This window comes from Canis lupus, chromosome 34 (genome assembly GCF_011100685.1).
Source record: "Canis lupus familiaris isolate Mischka breed German Shepherd chromosome 34, alternate assembly UU_Cfam_GSD_1.0, whole genome shotgun sequence".
In the NCBI taxonomy this organism is placed as follows: Eukaryota; Metazoa; Chordata; class Mammalia; order Carnivora; family Canidae; genus Canis; species Canis lupus.
Genome location: NC_049255.1, coordinates 19,848,012 through 19,860,420, shown reverse-complemented (window position 1 = coordinate 19,860,420; position 12,409 = coordinate 19,848,012). Strand labels below are relative to the sequence as shown.

Below are 12,409 nucleotides of genomic sequence, written 5' to 3'. Positions count from 1 at the left end.
AGTTCCCGCGGGGCTCTCAGACGGCGCTGCGGAAGGAGAACTGCAGGTAGATGATCAGCAGCAAGACCGTGGCCCAGAACAAGCACCAGGGGATGGAGCAGAAGTTGCAGCCAGAGCCGGCCTCGGCCTGCGGCTTGGCGGGGCTGGGCGCCCGGGAGAAGGTGTAGGTGGAGGCCTCCTCTTCCAGCAGCTTCTCGCTGGGCTTCCAGTGCACGATGCCCTCCTGGCAGGCCTCGCAGAACTCGCCGCGGTGGCGCCGCGTGTCCTGGCGGCCGGCCACGTGGATGCGGTACTGGCCGCCGCGCTCCCCGTAGCACTGCTCGCGCAGGCTGGTGATGAGGTTGTCCACCAGGCCCTCGATGTTCTCCTCCAGCATGCTCGACTCGTCCAGCCGCGCCGTGCCGCACTCGTAGCACAGCTGCTTGAACACGCGCATGCGCACCGAGCCCGCCCGCTGCGCGCGGTCCAGGTACATGTGGAAGAGGATGACCACGTGCGGCGACTGCCAGGTGTGCCAGCACCAGGAGCAGTGGAACCTGCGGGAGGGGCGGAGGCAAGAGGAAGGGACCGGGTGGAGATGGTGCAAACAGCCTCGGAAAGGCGGGGTGCTTACGGGCGTCCTGAGCGCTCCCGGGGCGCCTGGCCGCCGTGCGCCTTAGCACCAAGCCGGCGCGTCAAGGTGCACCTGGCACCCACCTCACCTGGGCTCTGCAGAGGCCTCAGCTTCCTCCATCCCAGTGCCCTCAGGCCTCGCCTTCAGGGCTTTGGCTCTGGGCATATTTCCCCATCTGCAAAATGTTCGCGGGGCACTAAATGAGTCCTTCCTGCTCAGACCTCCTTGAGGTCTCACAGCGCAGTTGGCCCGAACATTTGGGAAATGCGCCATCCATCCACACATCTTTCCTGCTAACGCTGACTGTGAGCAGGATAGACCCAAATCAGGAGAAAAAAATGACACTGTTAGTACTTCTCAGCCTCCAAATCACTGCCCGACTTGATGCTTCCCAAGGCCTAGAATTGGAGGCAGTCTCTGGCCAGAGTGGGTTACTAAGGTCAGCGGGGGACCACGTGTCACCTACGTGACTGGAGATGCCACAAGCCTTCCAGGTCTCCAAGAAGCTCGTGGGCCCTGCCAGCAAATGTCCAGCTCTTGGTACCCCTCCCATCAACCAGGTTAGGGGCTTCATGTCCTCATTCTCTTCTCTTCTACTTACATCCTTTGAGGACTATTTTCCCTCTCTGAGATTGGATTATAAAACTTGCATTGGGGAATGTCAGAACTGGAGAGACCTTGGAAGTCACCTAATGAATGTTTTCTTTTACTCTCAGACACAGAGAATGAGAAAATGATCCATGTACACACAGCTAGAGTCAGAGCCAGTACCCAGCACATACCAGGTGCCCAACAGATGTTTCCTGAATGGAATGGATCAAGCCAGGGCGGGAAGGAAGGCCTTGCTTCTGACCCCCACACTGCACCACAGAGCCTCCCCATCTCCTGTCCCAAAGGGAAGTCTTTACATAACAGGCCCACGGACAAGAATGCTGGAAAATCATCTCAGATATTGTACATCCGAATCACTGAGAGACAGGCTGAAATGCAGGTTCTGATTCTGTAGGTCTAGAATGGGGCTGGAGGTTCTGCATCTTTCACAAGTTCTAGGTGATGCCGATGCTGCTGGTCCATGACCCACAAGGCAAGGACCTAGACCAACCCCTCCTTTTGCAAATGGGATAAGTGAGGTTCAAGAAGGAAACTGAATTGCTCAAGCTCTATGGCACTAATAGTAGAGCCAGTTTCTAGCACACCTCATGTGTTTAGTACTTTATGTTAAGTCAGGCTGAATTAAATAGATTGACATTGAACTATCCCAGGACCAGATCACAGAATTCAACCCCCATTGATCTTAAGTGCCCCACCTTCTCTTGGTTTTCAACCATTTTAAGTTGTTAAAATCTGAAAAGATGTAAAATGTCAGAGTTTACAACTAATAAATATATCCCACCTCTTTGTCAGAAGCAGAAACTAAGATTCAGAGAGGGAAAGTTACCCAGGAGTTCAGCGGAAGAACTGGAATCAAACTCAGGTGTCCCATCTCCCAGGTAAGGACTCTTTCTCTGCCTCCCAGGCTACGCCAGCCCAGCAATGAGACTGACCCTAAGCACCTGGGTTCTCCATACTTCTTTTCTTGGAAGGTGCCCCAGAGCTGCCTGCAGGGCCCCTTCTTACTGGGCTACTCACCTGCCAGAGGCATGCAATTCCAGGTACTGCTTCCAGCCAGGGGCCAGGACATTGTGTTTGAGGTTGGGATCTATGATGAGGTCCCAGCTGTCGGCCGGCTTGGCCTCCTCCATCTTCTCATAGAAGACTTTCTTCCATTCACCTGTTGTCACGCTTTTACACATGGTCTCGTCAGTGGCGAGGGAGGGCAAGCTCCACCTGAGCGAGAATACAGGGAGAGAGGGCAGGTGCAGGGTAGGGCAGCGCAGTCTCCACGGTCTAAAAATCCTCATCGACAGGACAAGGAGGAAGCAGGACCCAGCTCCCTCCTTTGTCCGCAGTGGAACCTGTTTCCACAGCAACCAGGCAGGGCGCCAAGAGACAGAGTGCGGGGAGGAGGGAGTCTCCAAAGGGGTGTTTCGGGGCCCTGAACCGAGGCTGTGGAGGCAGGGTTTGTGGCTAAATGACCTGAGACAGGTGGGGGGCTTGAAAAAAGCCTGAGCTTCAGACCATCTCACTCTGGCCTGCGAAGGGCGCACAGAAGGAGGACCCAGGAGCTGGCTCAGCTTCACCTTGCTGCCCCTGGAGGCATCTTCAGCATCTGGCTGCTATGGTAACCATGATGCCTTAGGGAGCCAAAGAGGCATAAGGGATGGGAAGATGTGGACCTGTTAATAGATGCAGCAATAATAATAAACTCTCTGCACTCCCACTGATTTGTGACTGGCACTGTGCCATTCACAAAAACTATTGGAAGTCTTTTGACCCATGATTGTTATTGTCTCCGTACAGATCGGGAGACTGGTACTCATCTAGCTTATAAATGGCAGAGCTCGTATCTAAATCCAAGCTATTGAGTCCATACTAATTCATTAAGTCATTCATATCAAATATACCCATGTGCCAGGCTCTATGCCAGGTGGTTGTAACTGGATATGTACCCAATAACCAGAATGCAACGGGATCTGTGCTTTGACAACCTTGTCGGAACAGCCACCTGTGCACAAGGTGGGAGCCGTTGCATCAGCCTGGCAGGAGCAGAAAAGAGGATTTTCAACTTGATTACAGAAGAGGAGGGCAATATCCATGGGGAAAACAGACTTTATTCTAGATGCCTCTTCTGCTACTTTTTAATAAATTATTTTTCCTTTATGAAAGTCATACAGGTTTGGGGTTCCTGGGTGGCTCAGTGGGTTAAGCATCTGCCTTCAGCTCAGGCCATGATCACAGGGTCGGGGATGAAGGACCCTGCTCCACGGGAAGTTTGCTTCTCCCTCTCCCTCTGCTCCTCCTCCTCACTCATGTTCTCTCTCGCTATCTTCCTCAAATAAACAAATAAGATCTTCCAAAAAAAAAAAAAGAAAGAAAGAAAGCTATACGTGTTTATTTAGAAAAATTGGAAAATAGAAATAAAATAGAGCAAAAGTAATACTCTTCCTAATACCCATGCTCAAAGTAATTACCAGTACTATGATATATGCACCCTGACTGCCACTAATCTGTACATGCGTATTGTGTATACACACATATACATATATAATATACATACACACATACATACCCCACTGTAATCTGCTTTTAAATTGTTAAAATATATAATTAATATTTTTTAGGAAAATAATATTATTCCATCTTATAGGCTGCCTATATTCTTTGATCTGGTTGGGCATAATTTATTTAACTAATCCTCTACTTTGGGGTACTATAGGTTTTTTTCAGTCTTTTATAATTTCACTCTTGCCACCTATTTGTATAAAACTTACTGATGAAGCTCATGGTCCTGCATTCTAGGTATCAGAGATGATGCCTCCTGCATTTGGTAAACACATCTCCTGACTACGCTCTCCACAGGAGCTTAGGGCGGCTAGAAGAATCTGAGCAGGCTCTTCAGTGTGACTTATGAATCAGATAAGCCTGCAGATCCTGAAATGTACAGATGAAAAAGCAAGCCTAAATCTCCCATCTGGTGCTGGAGACCATCTTCCAAGTGCTCCTCCTGATTCTGCATGAATGCTTGATGCCTTGAAGTACTTCATTTTAGCCTCAGTTTATTTATCTTGACAATGGGATAATGAGGAAGCAGCAATATCTGTAGTGATAAAAGCAAGGGCTCTGAAATCACTTGCTTGGGTTTTGTTCTTATGCGCTTTTGTAATTCTCTTATATTCTCATAAGTAGCTATTCTAATATATTTAATGTGTATCATTTCATTCTGGCAAAATAAGTGTTGATATTTTATGTAAATATATTTTTAATTTGCGTAGAAACAGCAATCATTATATACCACTTACTCTAAGTATCAGGCATTATCCTAAGTGCTTTATACATATTAATTTATTTCATCCTAATAACAACCTCTGTAGGTACCTAACAGCAGCAGCAGCTCCATTTTGCAAATATGTAAGCTAAAGCAGAGAGGTTAGATAACTTGCCCAAAATTCAACAGCTAATAATTAGTAGAACTGGGATTTGAGTCCATATGACAGTCTCCAAAGCCCCAACTTTGATCAGCTTTGCCTAGCATGGAATCTAGAACAAAATATTTGCCAAATAAATGTCTTTCTACCTTCTCATCTCTCGATATGGCCATTCCAGACTCTGAGAAATGACATTCACATCCTTCCACCAAAGCTTCTGTGGCCCTACTGAGGCCCCAACCCCAGGAAGAGAAGTGAGTAGTACTGACCTGCCAGGCTCCGTTACTATTGCAGGTGCCACTCTGCTGCTGAACTTAATGGAGCAGCAGTGCCCACAGATCCCTGATGCTCAGTGTCAATATTTTAAAGCTGGAAGAGAAATTCATCTTGAGGGGCACCTGGGTGGCTCAGTGCTTGAGCATCTGCCTTCAGCTCAGGTCATGATCCCGGGTCCAGGGATGGAGTCCCACATCGGGGCTCCCCAAAGGGAGCCTGCTTCTCTGTCTGCTGGTGTCTCTACTTCTCTCTCTGTGTCTCTAATGAATAAATAAATAAAATCTTCCATCAAAAAAAGATATTCATCTTGAAATCGTACCAAAGAAGATATAGTGCATAAAGCTATCTCTGCGCATGCCACTCCTGTGAAGCTATGATCATTTGATGACAGGTACCCAGGTTTGGTGGAAAGAGCGCAGAACTGAAAGTCAAGATATAGAAATATATATCCAAGTTTTGCTACTGGATGGCTTTGTTTCCTTGGACAAGTCACATCTCTTGGCCTCAGTTTGTGCTTTTATTCAGTGGAGCATTAGAGTAGATGGCAACACTAAGGTCCCCTGCGACTATAGCCATTTGTGGTTCCAAAGACATTTATAGCTAGAAATCTGAATCCTGGGGCACTTGGGGGCTCAGTCAGTTATCTATCTGCCTTCCACTCAGGTAATTATCTCCAGTCCAGGGATCAAGCCCCCATCAGGCTCCCCCTTCCCCGCCGCCACTCCCCTTGCTTGTGTGCTCGCTCTCTCTCTCAAATAAATAATAAAATCTTAAAAAAAAAAAGAAGAAGAAGAAATCTGAATCCTTGGAAGGAGAAGAGGTAAGATAGAGGTCATTGGCTGGAGGAGGGAAGCTCTTAATGAGGCATTTTGGGTAGTGTCTGGAGTCAGGGTCTGTTTCCTTAGGGGCCACTACATAGCTGAAGAATGCTGGAGAGCTGTCACTGCACTAGTTTTGTACTGGACACAGTAAGAAGGGCAGAAATTAAATCAGAGCCACTGAATGTTAACACAGGAAATGATTTTTAAATTCATTAAACTTTTTATCCTTCAAGTCTGTATTCTTGCCTCTGATTTAAGGCATCAATACTCAGAGAAGTAAACGGATTTAACCAGTCTTGGAGGCATATTGGGAGCTATCTCAGAAGGTATGTGAAGCTGAGAAAAGCTTATAAACCTTGCCCCGGAACCAAAGCATATACCCAATACCAGGAATGAATTCTCCAGAAGTATTTTGCAGGTGTTGCTACAATAAACATCATGATGAAAAACAAGAACACAGAAGGTAAGAATCACCCGAGTTGTGTGTGTGTGTGTGCATGTGCCCATGTGTGTATGTAACCAGCTGATGCAATCCCCATTGGCACAAATTAAGTTTAATTTAGAACTTGAGCTTGCTATGAAGAGGCCAGTATAATATATCCTTCTGTATCGCAGAATGCTTTCTCTAATAAAATAATGTTTCTGTTGAGACCAATAACCCTATGGTCTTTACCAAATGACCTCACTGGGAGGTCTTCCTGGGCACTGCCACCAGAAGCTACATTTTTTAGTTTCCAGGAGCAATGCCCCTGCTCCAGGAGCCAGAGAAGCCCCACCAGAAGCGAGATGGCTTTCACACCAGGTAGAAGGCCAAGGGGCCTTATCTGCATGCCCTTGGGGGACAGATGCAGAAGGCCCAAGAGCATGAACACTGCAGCCCAGAACTGGCCAAGTCTGCACCAGAGTGAGCTCATGGGTCATAGTGACCCACACTTCCTCTTACATGGCAGCCACCCATGCCTGGCTAGTCTTAGGGCTTTGGCATCCATAGACTTTTCAGTTTAGGGGAAACCTTTACTATTTTCTGCAGATTCTTTGCCATTCTTTGACTGAACTGCATTTCAGACAGCTGGGACCCGTGCTTATGAAAGCAATCGGCATCTGGTATGATGCGGTGCCACACATATATCCACATCTTAGTTGTAAATATGATATTCAGTACATATCTACATACAGAAACTCTCCAAAACTACAGGAGAGAAATAGTGTTAGCAAGAACTGTGTAGAAAGAATGGGAACAAAAAAGAGAAATGTGAGAGAAAAAAAAAAGAAATGTTAGATCTTCATTCTGTCACTGACTTGCTACGTGACTTGGCCTCTCTGGTCTTAGATTTCTATGTCCCTAAAATTGATAGAATTGTACCACATGTCTGGGCTTCTTCTCTGCCCCAACAATTTACGAGCCCCCAATTAATGACACACCGTATCTCTGGTAAAGATTTCCCTCTCCAAAACCCCCCTAGAGCCTCAGAAACATATGCAAGGAGCCCATAATTTTTCCTTACTAAAGATTTTTGAAATAAATTAAGACTGATTATTATCTAGAATCCTTCTCAAATTTTTAAATGACCAGAGCTCTAAAATAACCACCTCCTGGTCCAGACAGCTCTAGGTTATATCTCTGCCAGGCAATGTGTCTTCCAAGTTTTTTCTGACTCCAAGTAAACCCAGCAGGGCCTACAAAAGAAAGATGCATAAATGTGGAAATCCACCCCTGTGTTCACACTTTAAGGCCACCCCACTGGGTTAATGGCTTAGTGTGGCACTCAAGGTCCCCCGTGATCTGGTCTCAATCTTACTCACCAAGCCTGGTTCCCACTACCTTACCCTTTCTCAAACCACCTGACTGATGCCTCTCTTCACTCAGAACAGGCTCTGGAACCCCACCTCTTCCTTTGTTCTTGATGCCTCTTCCACCTAAAATGCCTTACTCCTGTCTTCACAGGGCACCATTTCACTCAGCCTGGTGTGCTTACTCACCTATGCTGGGGCCCAGGCACGGAGTCTCTAGGTTCTCTATAGCCACCCACATTTCCATACCACAGCATTTATAAGGACTGCTAGCATTTGCTGGGCACTTACCATAGGCCAAGCAGGCACCCTGTTAAAGGCTTCCATTTTATCCTCACATCAGCCCTATAAGGTAGGCTTTTGTTTCACTGCCTTTGGTGGGTGAGTCAAATATTCCTTTGAAATGATTTAACAACTTGCCGGGGGTCACTTAGCCAGCAGGTAGTAAAGGAGGGATTTGAACCTGAGCAGTCTGATGGCCTTGCCTGCTCTTTCAACCACTATGTTATATAATAGTAAATGTTGAATAACTGTTAGTCCTTCTGATACCACCTCTGAGTTGAAATGATCTATATCATCTAGATCAACTGTGAGTCCTAAAGAAAGAATCTTCTCTCCAACCTTGTCTGCATTTACAGCTTCTGCTTGAATTCCTCCTCCTGCAGTCAACTGACTACTTCCTAACCTGCTTGATTTTGACAAAGCAATGTCTTTCATTAAACTCTTTGTTTCAGGGGCAGCCCAGGTGGCTCAGCTGTTTAGCGCTGCCTTCAGCCCAGGGCCTGATCCTGGAGATCCAGGATCGAGTCCCACGTCGGGCTCCCTGCATGGAGCCTGCTTCTCCCTCTGCCTGTGTCTCTGCCCCCCCCCCACTCTCTTGGTGTCTCTCATTAATAAATAAATAAAATATCTAAAAAAAAAACTCTTTGTTTCAGTGAGGTGAGAGCCATTTGTTTCCTGTTTCATCCATACAGTGACCTTAGGTTTGCCTTCTGGGTCCATATTAAATAAATGCTACACCCCACCCCACACTTCATGACACTCTTTGGATACTTAAAGGCAGCAGCTATTACAATCCTCGGAGCTTTCCCAACCTCATCTCAAGGCACAAGCCTCAGAAATGGCTTTATGACTAACTTCCATTAAACACAGGATGCTAAAGTTATAGGGTCTCCAGGGAACACCTCCATATCTGTAGCTTCCTGCCATCTTCGAGGTATTAATTCATGAAAACATCTCTGGGGAAAGGCCTCTTGGGCTTCCCTTCCACTCCATTCTATCCCTTCTATGCTTTATCCCAAGTCCTTAAAAGACCTTTACTTTGAGAAATTGGCACTTCTTTATTCACAATACTCCGGGGCTTGAAGACCTGCACAGACTTTAAAGTACAGCTGACCCCTGAACAACACAGGTTCAAACTGTGTAGGTCCACTTACGTCCAAATTTTTTAAAGATTTGTTTGAGGGATGCCTGGGTGGCTCAGTGGTTGAACGTCTGCCTTCAGCTCAGGGAGTGATCCCGGGGTCCCAGGATGGAGTCCCTCATCGGGCTCCCCACAGAGAGCCTGCTTCTCCCTCTCCCTATGTCTCTGCCTCCCTCTGTGTCTCTCACAATGAATAAATAAAATCTTTTTAAAAATTAAAGATTTATTTATTTGAGAGAGAGAGAAAGTGTGCACACATAGGGTGGGAGGGGAAAGGCAGAGGGAGAAGGAGAGAGAATCTGGAGCAGACATCCCAGTAAGCAGGGAGCCTGATGCAGGTCTTGATCTCAGGACCCTGTGACCTGAGCTGAAATCAAGAGATTAACTGACTGGGCCATCCAGGCGCCCCACAAATTTTTTTGATAAATATAAGAATGCATTTTCTCTTCCTTGTGATTTTCTTATAACATTTTCTCTTCTCTAGTTTACTTTCTCATAAGAATACAGTATATAAAACACATAACATACAAAATATGTGTTAACTGACTATGTTATCAGTAATGCTTCTGGCCAATGGTAGTCTATCAGTAGCTAAGTTCTGAAGGAGTCAAAAGTTATATATGAATTTTTGACTGGGCAGGGGATCAGCACCCTGAGCCCCCCTACTGTCCAAGGGTGAACTGTACTTCCTAATGACTCTCTTTGTCTACATTCTTGCTGCCCTATACCTCACATCTACCTATCAAATCTGGTCTCTCCCAGGCCCAGTTCAAAGCTACCTGCACCCCTGGAGAGACTTCCCAGATCCTCCTCTGAGGATAATGTCTCCCTTCTTAATCTTTTTCTTGATCCCTCTTTATTTTGGTCATTATTACTTTGTACCTTGTATGAAAAACAAATCCATGTTTGACCCTCTGTCTTATTCGTCACTATGGCTAGAGAATGGAGTGTATTGAGGGGATGGTTCTAAAATGTCTCCCCTTTTTTTTTAAGTAGGCCCCATACCCAATGTGGGGCTTGAACTCAAGAGACCAAGACCTGAGCTGAGATCAAGAGTCAGACACTTAATCAACTGAGCCACCAGGTGCTCCTAAAACAACCATAATAGGTACATCCCCAGATATGACTCTAGACCTCCCACCCCAGATTCTCCCGCTTTCTGTGGATGCTCCCATCTCTCAGCTGAAGATATTAAAAATGTTGATGGCTCACTGGGAATTGTCCTTCACAGTAGACTCCCCAGTGCCAATGACTGCCTGATTCAAGGATCCAAAGTCTTGCCCTCCTTGCTTGATTTGTGACAACTCTGAAAGGCTATCTCAGTTCCCGAGCTCCCCTTAGGACCAGCTGAGTCTCATTTGCAACCACATGGTATAACAGTATCTTGTCTATCCAATCTCGCCTTCCTCACCTCCCAACAGGGTTAACTTCCAAGAGCACTTCCCAGTAAACTCTGCCTGCAGCTCTCCCATCTCTGAGCCTGTTTCCAGGAAACTCAATCTGAGGCACCCTTAGACTCAACACAGAGTCACTGCTGCCCCACACCTGGTGCATCCTGCCTTCTTTAACAAGCCTCAACAGGTGAGCATGAATCCAAGGGAATCTGATGTAAAACATCAAGTAAATGCTGCCAAGAAAGGAGCTGCAGGAAGAGCTTTCCCCCAAAAGGCTCTAGGACAAAGAGGACCTAGAATTTCAGAACCCAACAGACCCTCCATAACAGGAGATAGAGAACAAGGGGAAGAGATTTAAAGATGTCCACCATGTCATCCTCAGCAGGGGCTACATAAACAGAGAAGGGTAAGGGGAAAGAGGGAGAGTAAGATGCAGAGGGAGGAAGGGAAAGCAGAGGGGAAGAAAGAGGAGAGAGTATGGATCAGTGAAGGACTGAAGAGAGAGACAAGGGAGCCACAAGAAGAAAGCAAGAGTTGGAGAGAAAAGAAGGAAAGCACATTCTTCTAAAGCATGATTCTGATTCCTATAGTAACTTCTTTTAAATGTATGCTCTTGGGATGCCTGGGTGGCTCAGTGGTTGAGCATTTGCCTTTGGCTCGGGTTGTGATCCTGGGGTCCTGGGTTCGAGTCCCACATCGGGCTCCCACCACAGGGAGACTGCTTCTCCCTCTGCCTGTCTCTGCCTCTTTCTGTGTCTCTCATGAATAAATAAGTAAATAAAATCTTTTTAAAAAATAAATTTATGTTCTTTTTACATCTTTAGAATATTACTGTGATTTTTCTGTGGCTTTTTTTATAGATTCCATCAGGATTGGGCTTATATTTTCCTTTGGCTTAATTTGGTTTGTTTTCCTCATTGCTTAAATTTGAAAGAAATCCATGAAGGTTCAATGTCTTCCATCAGGCAGGTGGCATGGATTCCCACCATTCAGATCATACCATGGATGGAGGTGATTACCCTATAGACATGCATCAGGGGGTGACTCACCCAGACTAAGAAGGACTCTTTCATTTCTTCCACTGCCTGCTTGGGAAGAGGAGACGAATTTGGATCACCTTATAATCATTCATTAAACAGAGCCACAGTAAAAAGATGCACCGTTAAGAAAGGCATTGAAAGTTAATGTCTATTTTCATTGACATCTTTCTGAGAGGTGCTAAATGGGGAATTATTTTGTGACACAAAACAAACTCACCACCATTCACTTCCCACTATCATAACAGCTATTTCTCTAAAACCTTTTTCTTTTTTTTTCTCACAAACCACACGGAAACCCATCCCTTGCTGGCTTTCCTAAGTACCTCCCCCCAAAACCTGTTGACTTGCTAATTCTCCTTATCCTTTACTCAAGCAAGGTGTAGGAGGGAGGAGTAGGACAGAGCTGTCTCAGGAAACCAAGCCCAGGAGTGCACTGCCTCTAGGCTTTGATTTTCTGTCTGGCTGATTTTATATCTTGTACCAGGAAAAAACAGCACAAACTCTTCCACTATTTTCCTCCTCCCCACCTCCTCCCGATTCCCTCAGAGAATTGCTGTGGTCATGGATGTGGTAACTTAGAGATGGCAAGTTTGTGTGGCCTGGAGAGAGGAATTGGATATAGGAGTGTCAAACCTGCTCTCTGGCATCATTATGACTCACTTCACTGTCGTTTCAGAGGTCAAAGTGAAAAGTTTGTCATTTTAAGTCCTTCACATCTCTCTCCATTGGATATTTCCCAGACACTGGCAAATGGTGAATCACCATCCTTAATTCCCAGTGCTATGGCAGTTGTGTCCTTTGTGTGTTATTGGCACATTTTGGTAGGTAGTAGGGGGATGTCATATCAGGGATGGGTAGACTGATGCTATCTTAGATAGCAATATTTTAGGAGGTGTAGTTTGAAATGAGAAACAACAGAGTGGCCAATGGTTAAGACCAGGGTGGCCAAAACACAATGGTTAAGAGCATGCACCTTAGAATCAGAGACAAGGCTGAAATCAAGGTTCTACTGCTTATTAGGAGTAT

General features: G+C 46.0%; 1 protein-coding gene across 2 annotated transcripts; it reads right to left on the bottom strand.

Moving 5' to 3' along the window:
* Positions 1-5,136, bottom strand: RTP1 (receptor transporter protein 1). 2 transcript variants are annotated; one of them, XM_038583268.1, is made up of 4 exons: positions 4,908-5,136; positions 3,985-4,310; positions 2,243-2,440; positions 1-536 (listed from the first exon to the last, which is right to left on the bottom strand). In XM_038583268.1, the coding sequence occupies exons 2-4, from the start codon at positions 4,035-4,037 to the stop codon at positions 17-19; spliced, it is 771 nt and encodes a 256-aa protein (XP_038439196.1). In that variant the 5' UTR covers positions 4,038-4,310; positions 4,908-5,136; the 3' UTR covers positions 1-16. The 2 variants fall into 2 exon arrangements, with proteins under 2 accessions (XP_038439196.1, XP_038439195.1); XM_038583267.1 differs by lacking the exons at positions 3,985-4,310; positions 4,908-5,136 and having other exon boundaries at positions 2,243-2,556.
* Positions 5,137-12,409: the final 7,273 nt, after the last annotated feature.

What these genes read in the sequence shown, in the direction of transcription:
- RTP1 (XM_038583267.1), bottom strand. Translation starts at nt 2,514, where the DNA reads ATGAGGATTTTTAGACCGTGGAGACTGCGCTGCCCTACCCTGCACCTG. An exon ending in GAATTGCATGCCTCTGGCAG is followed by an intron (nt 537 to 2,242) that starts GTGAGTAGCCCA and finishes CCCCTCCCGCAG; the next exon opens with GTTCCACTGCTCCTGGTGCT.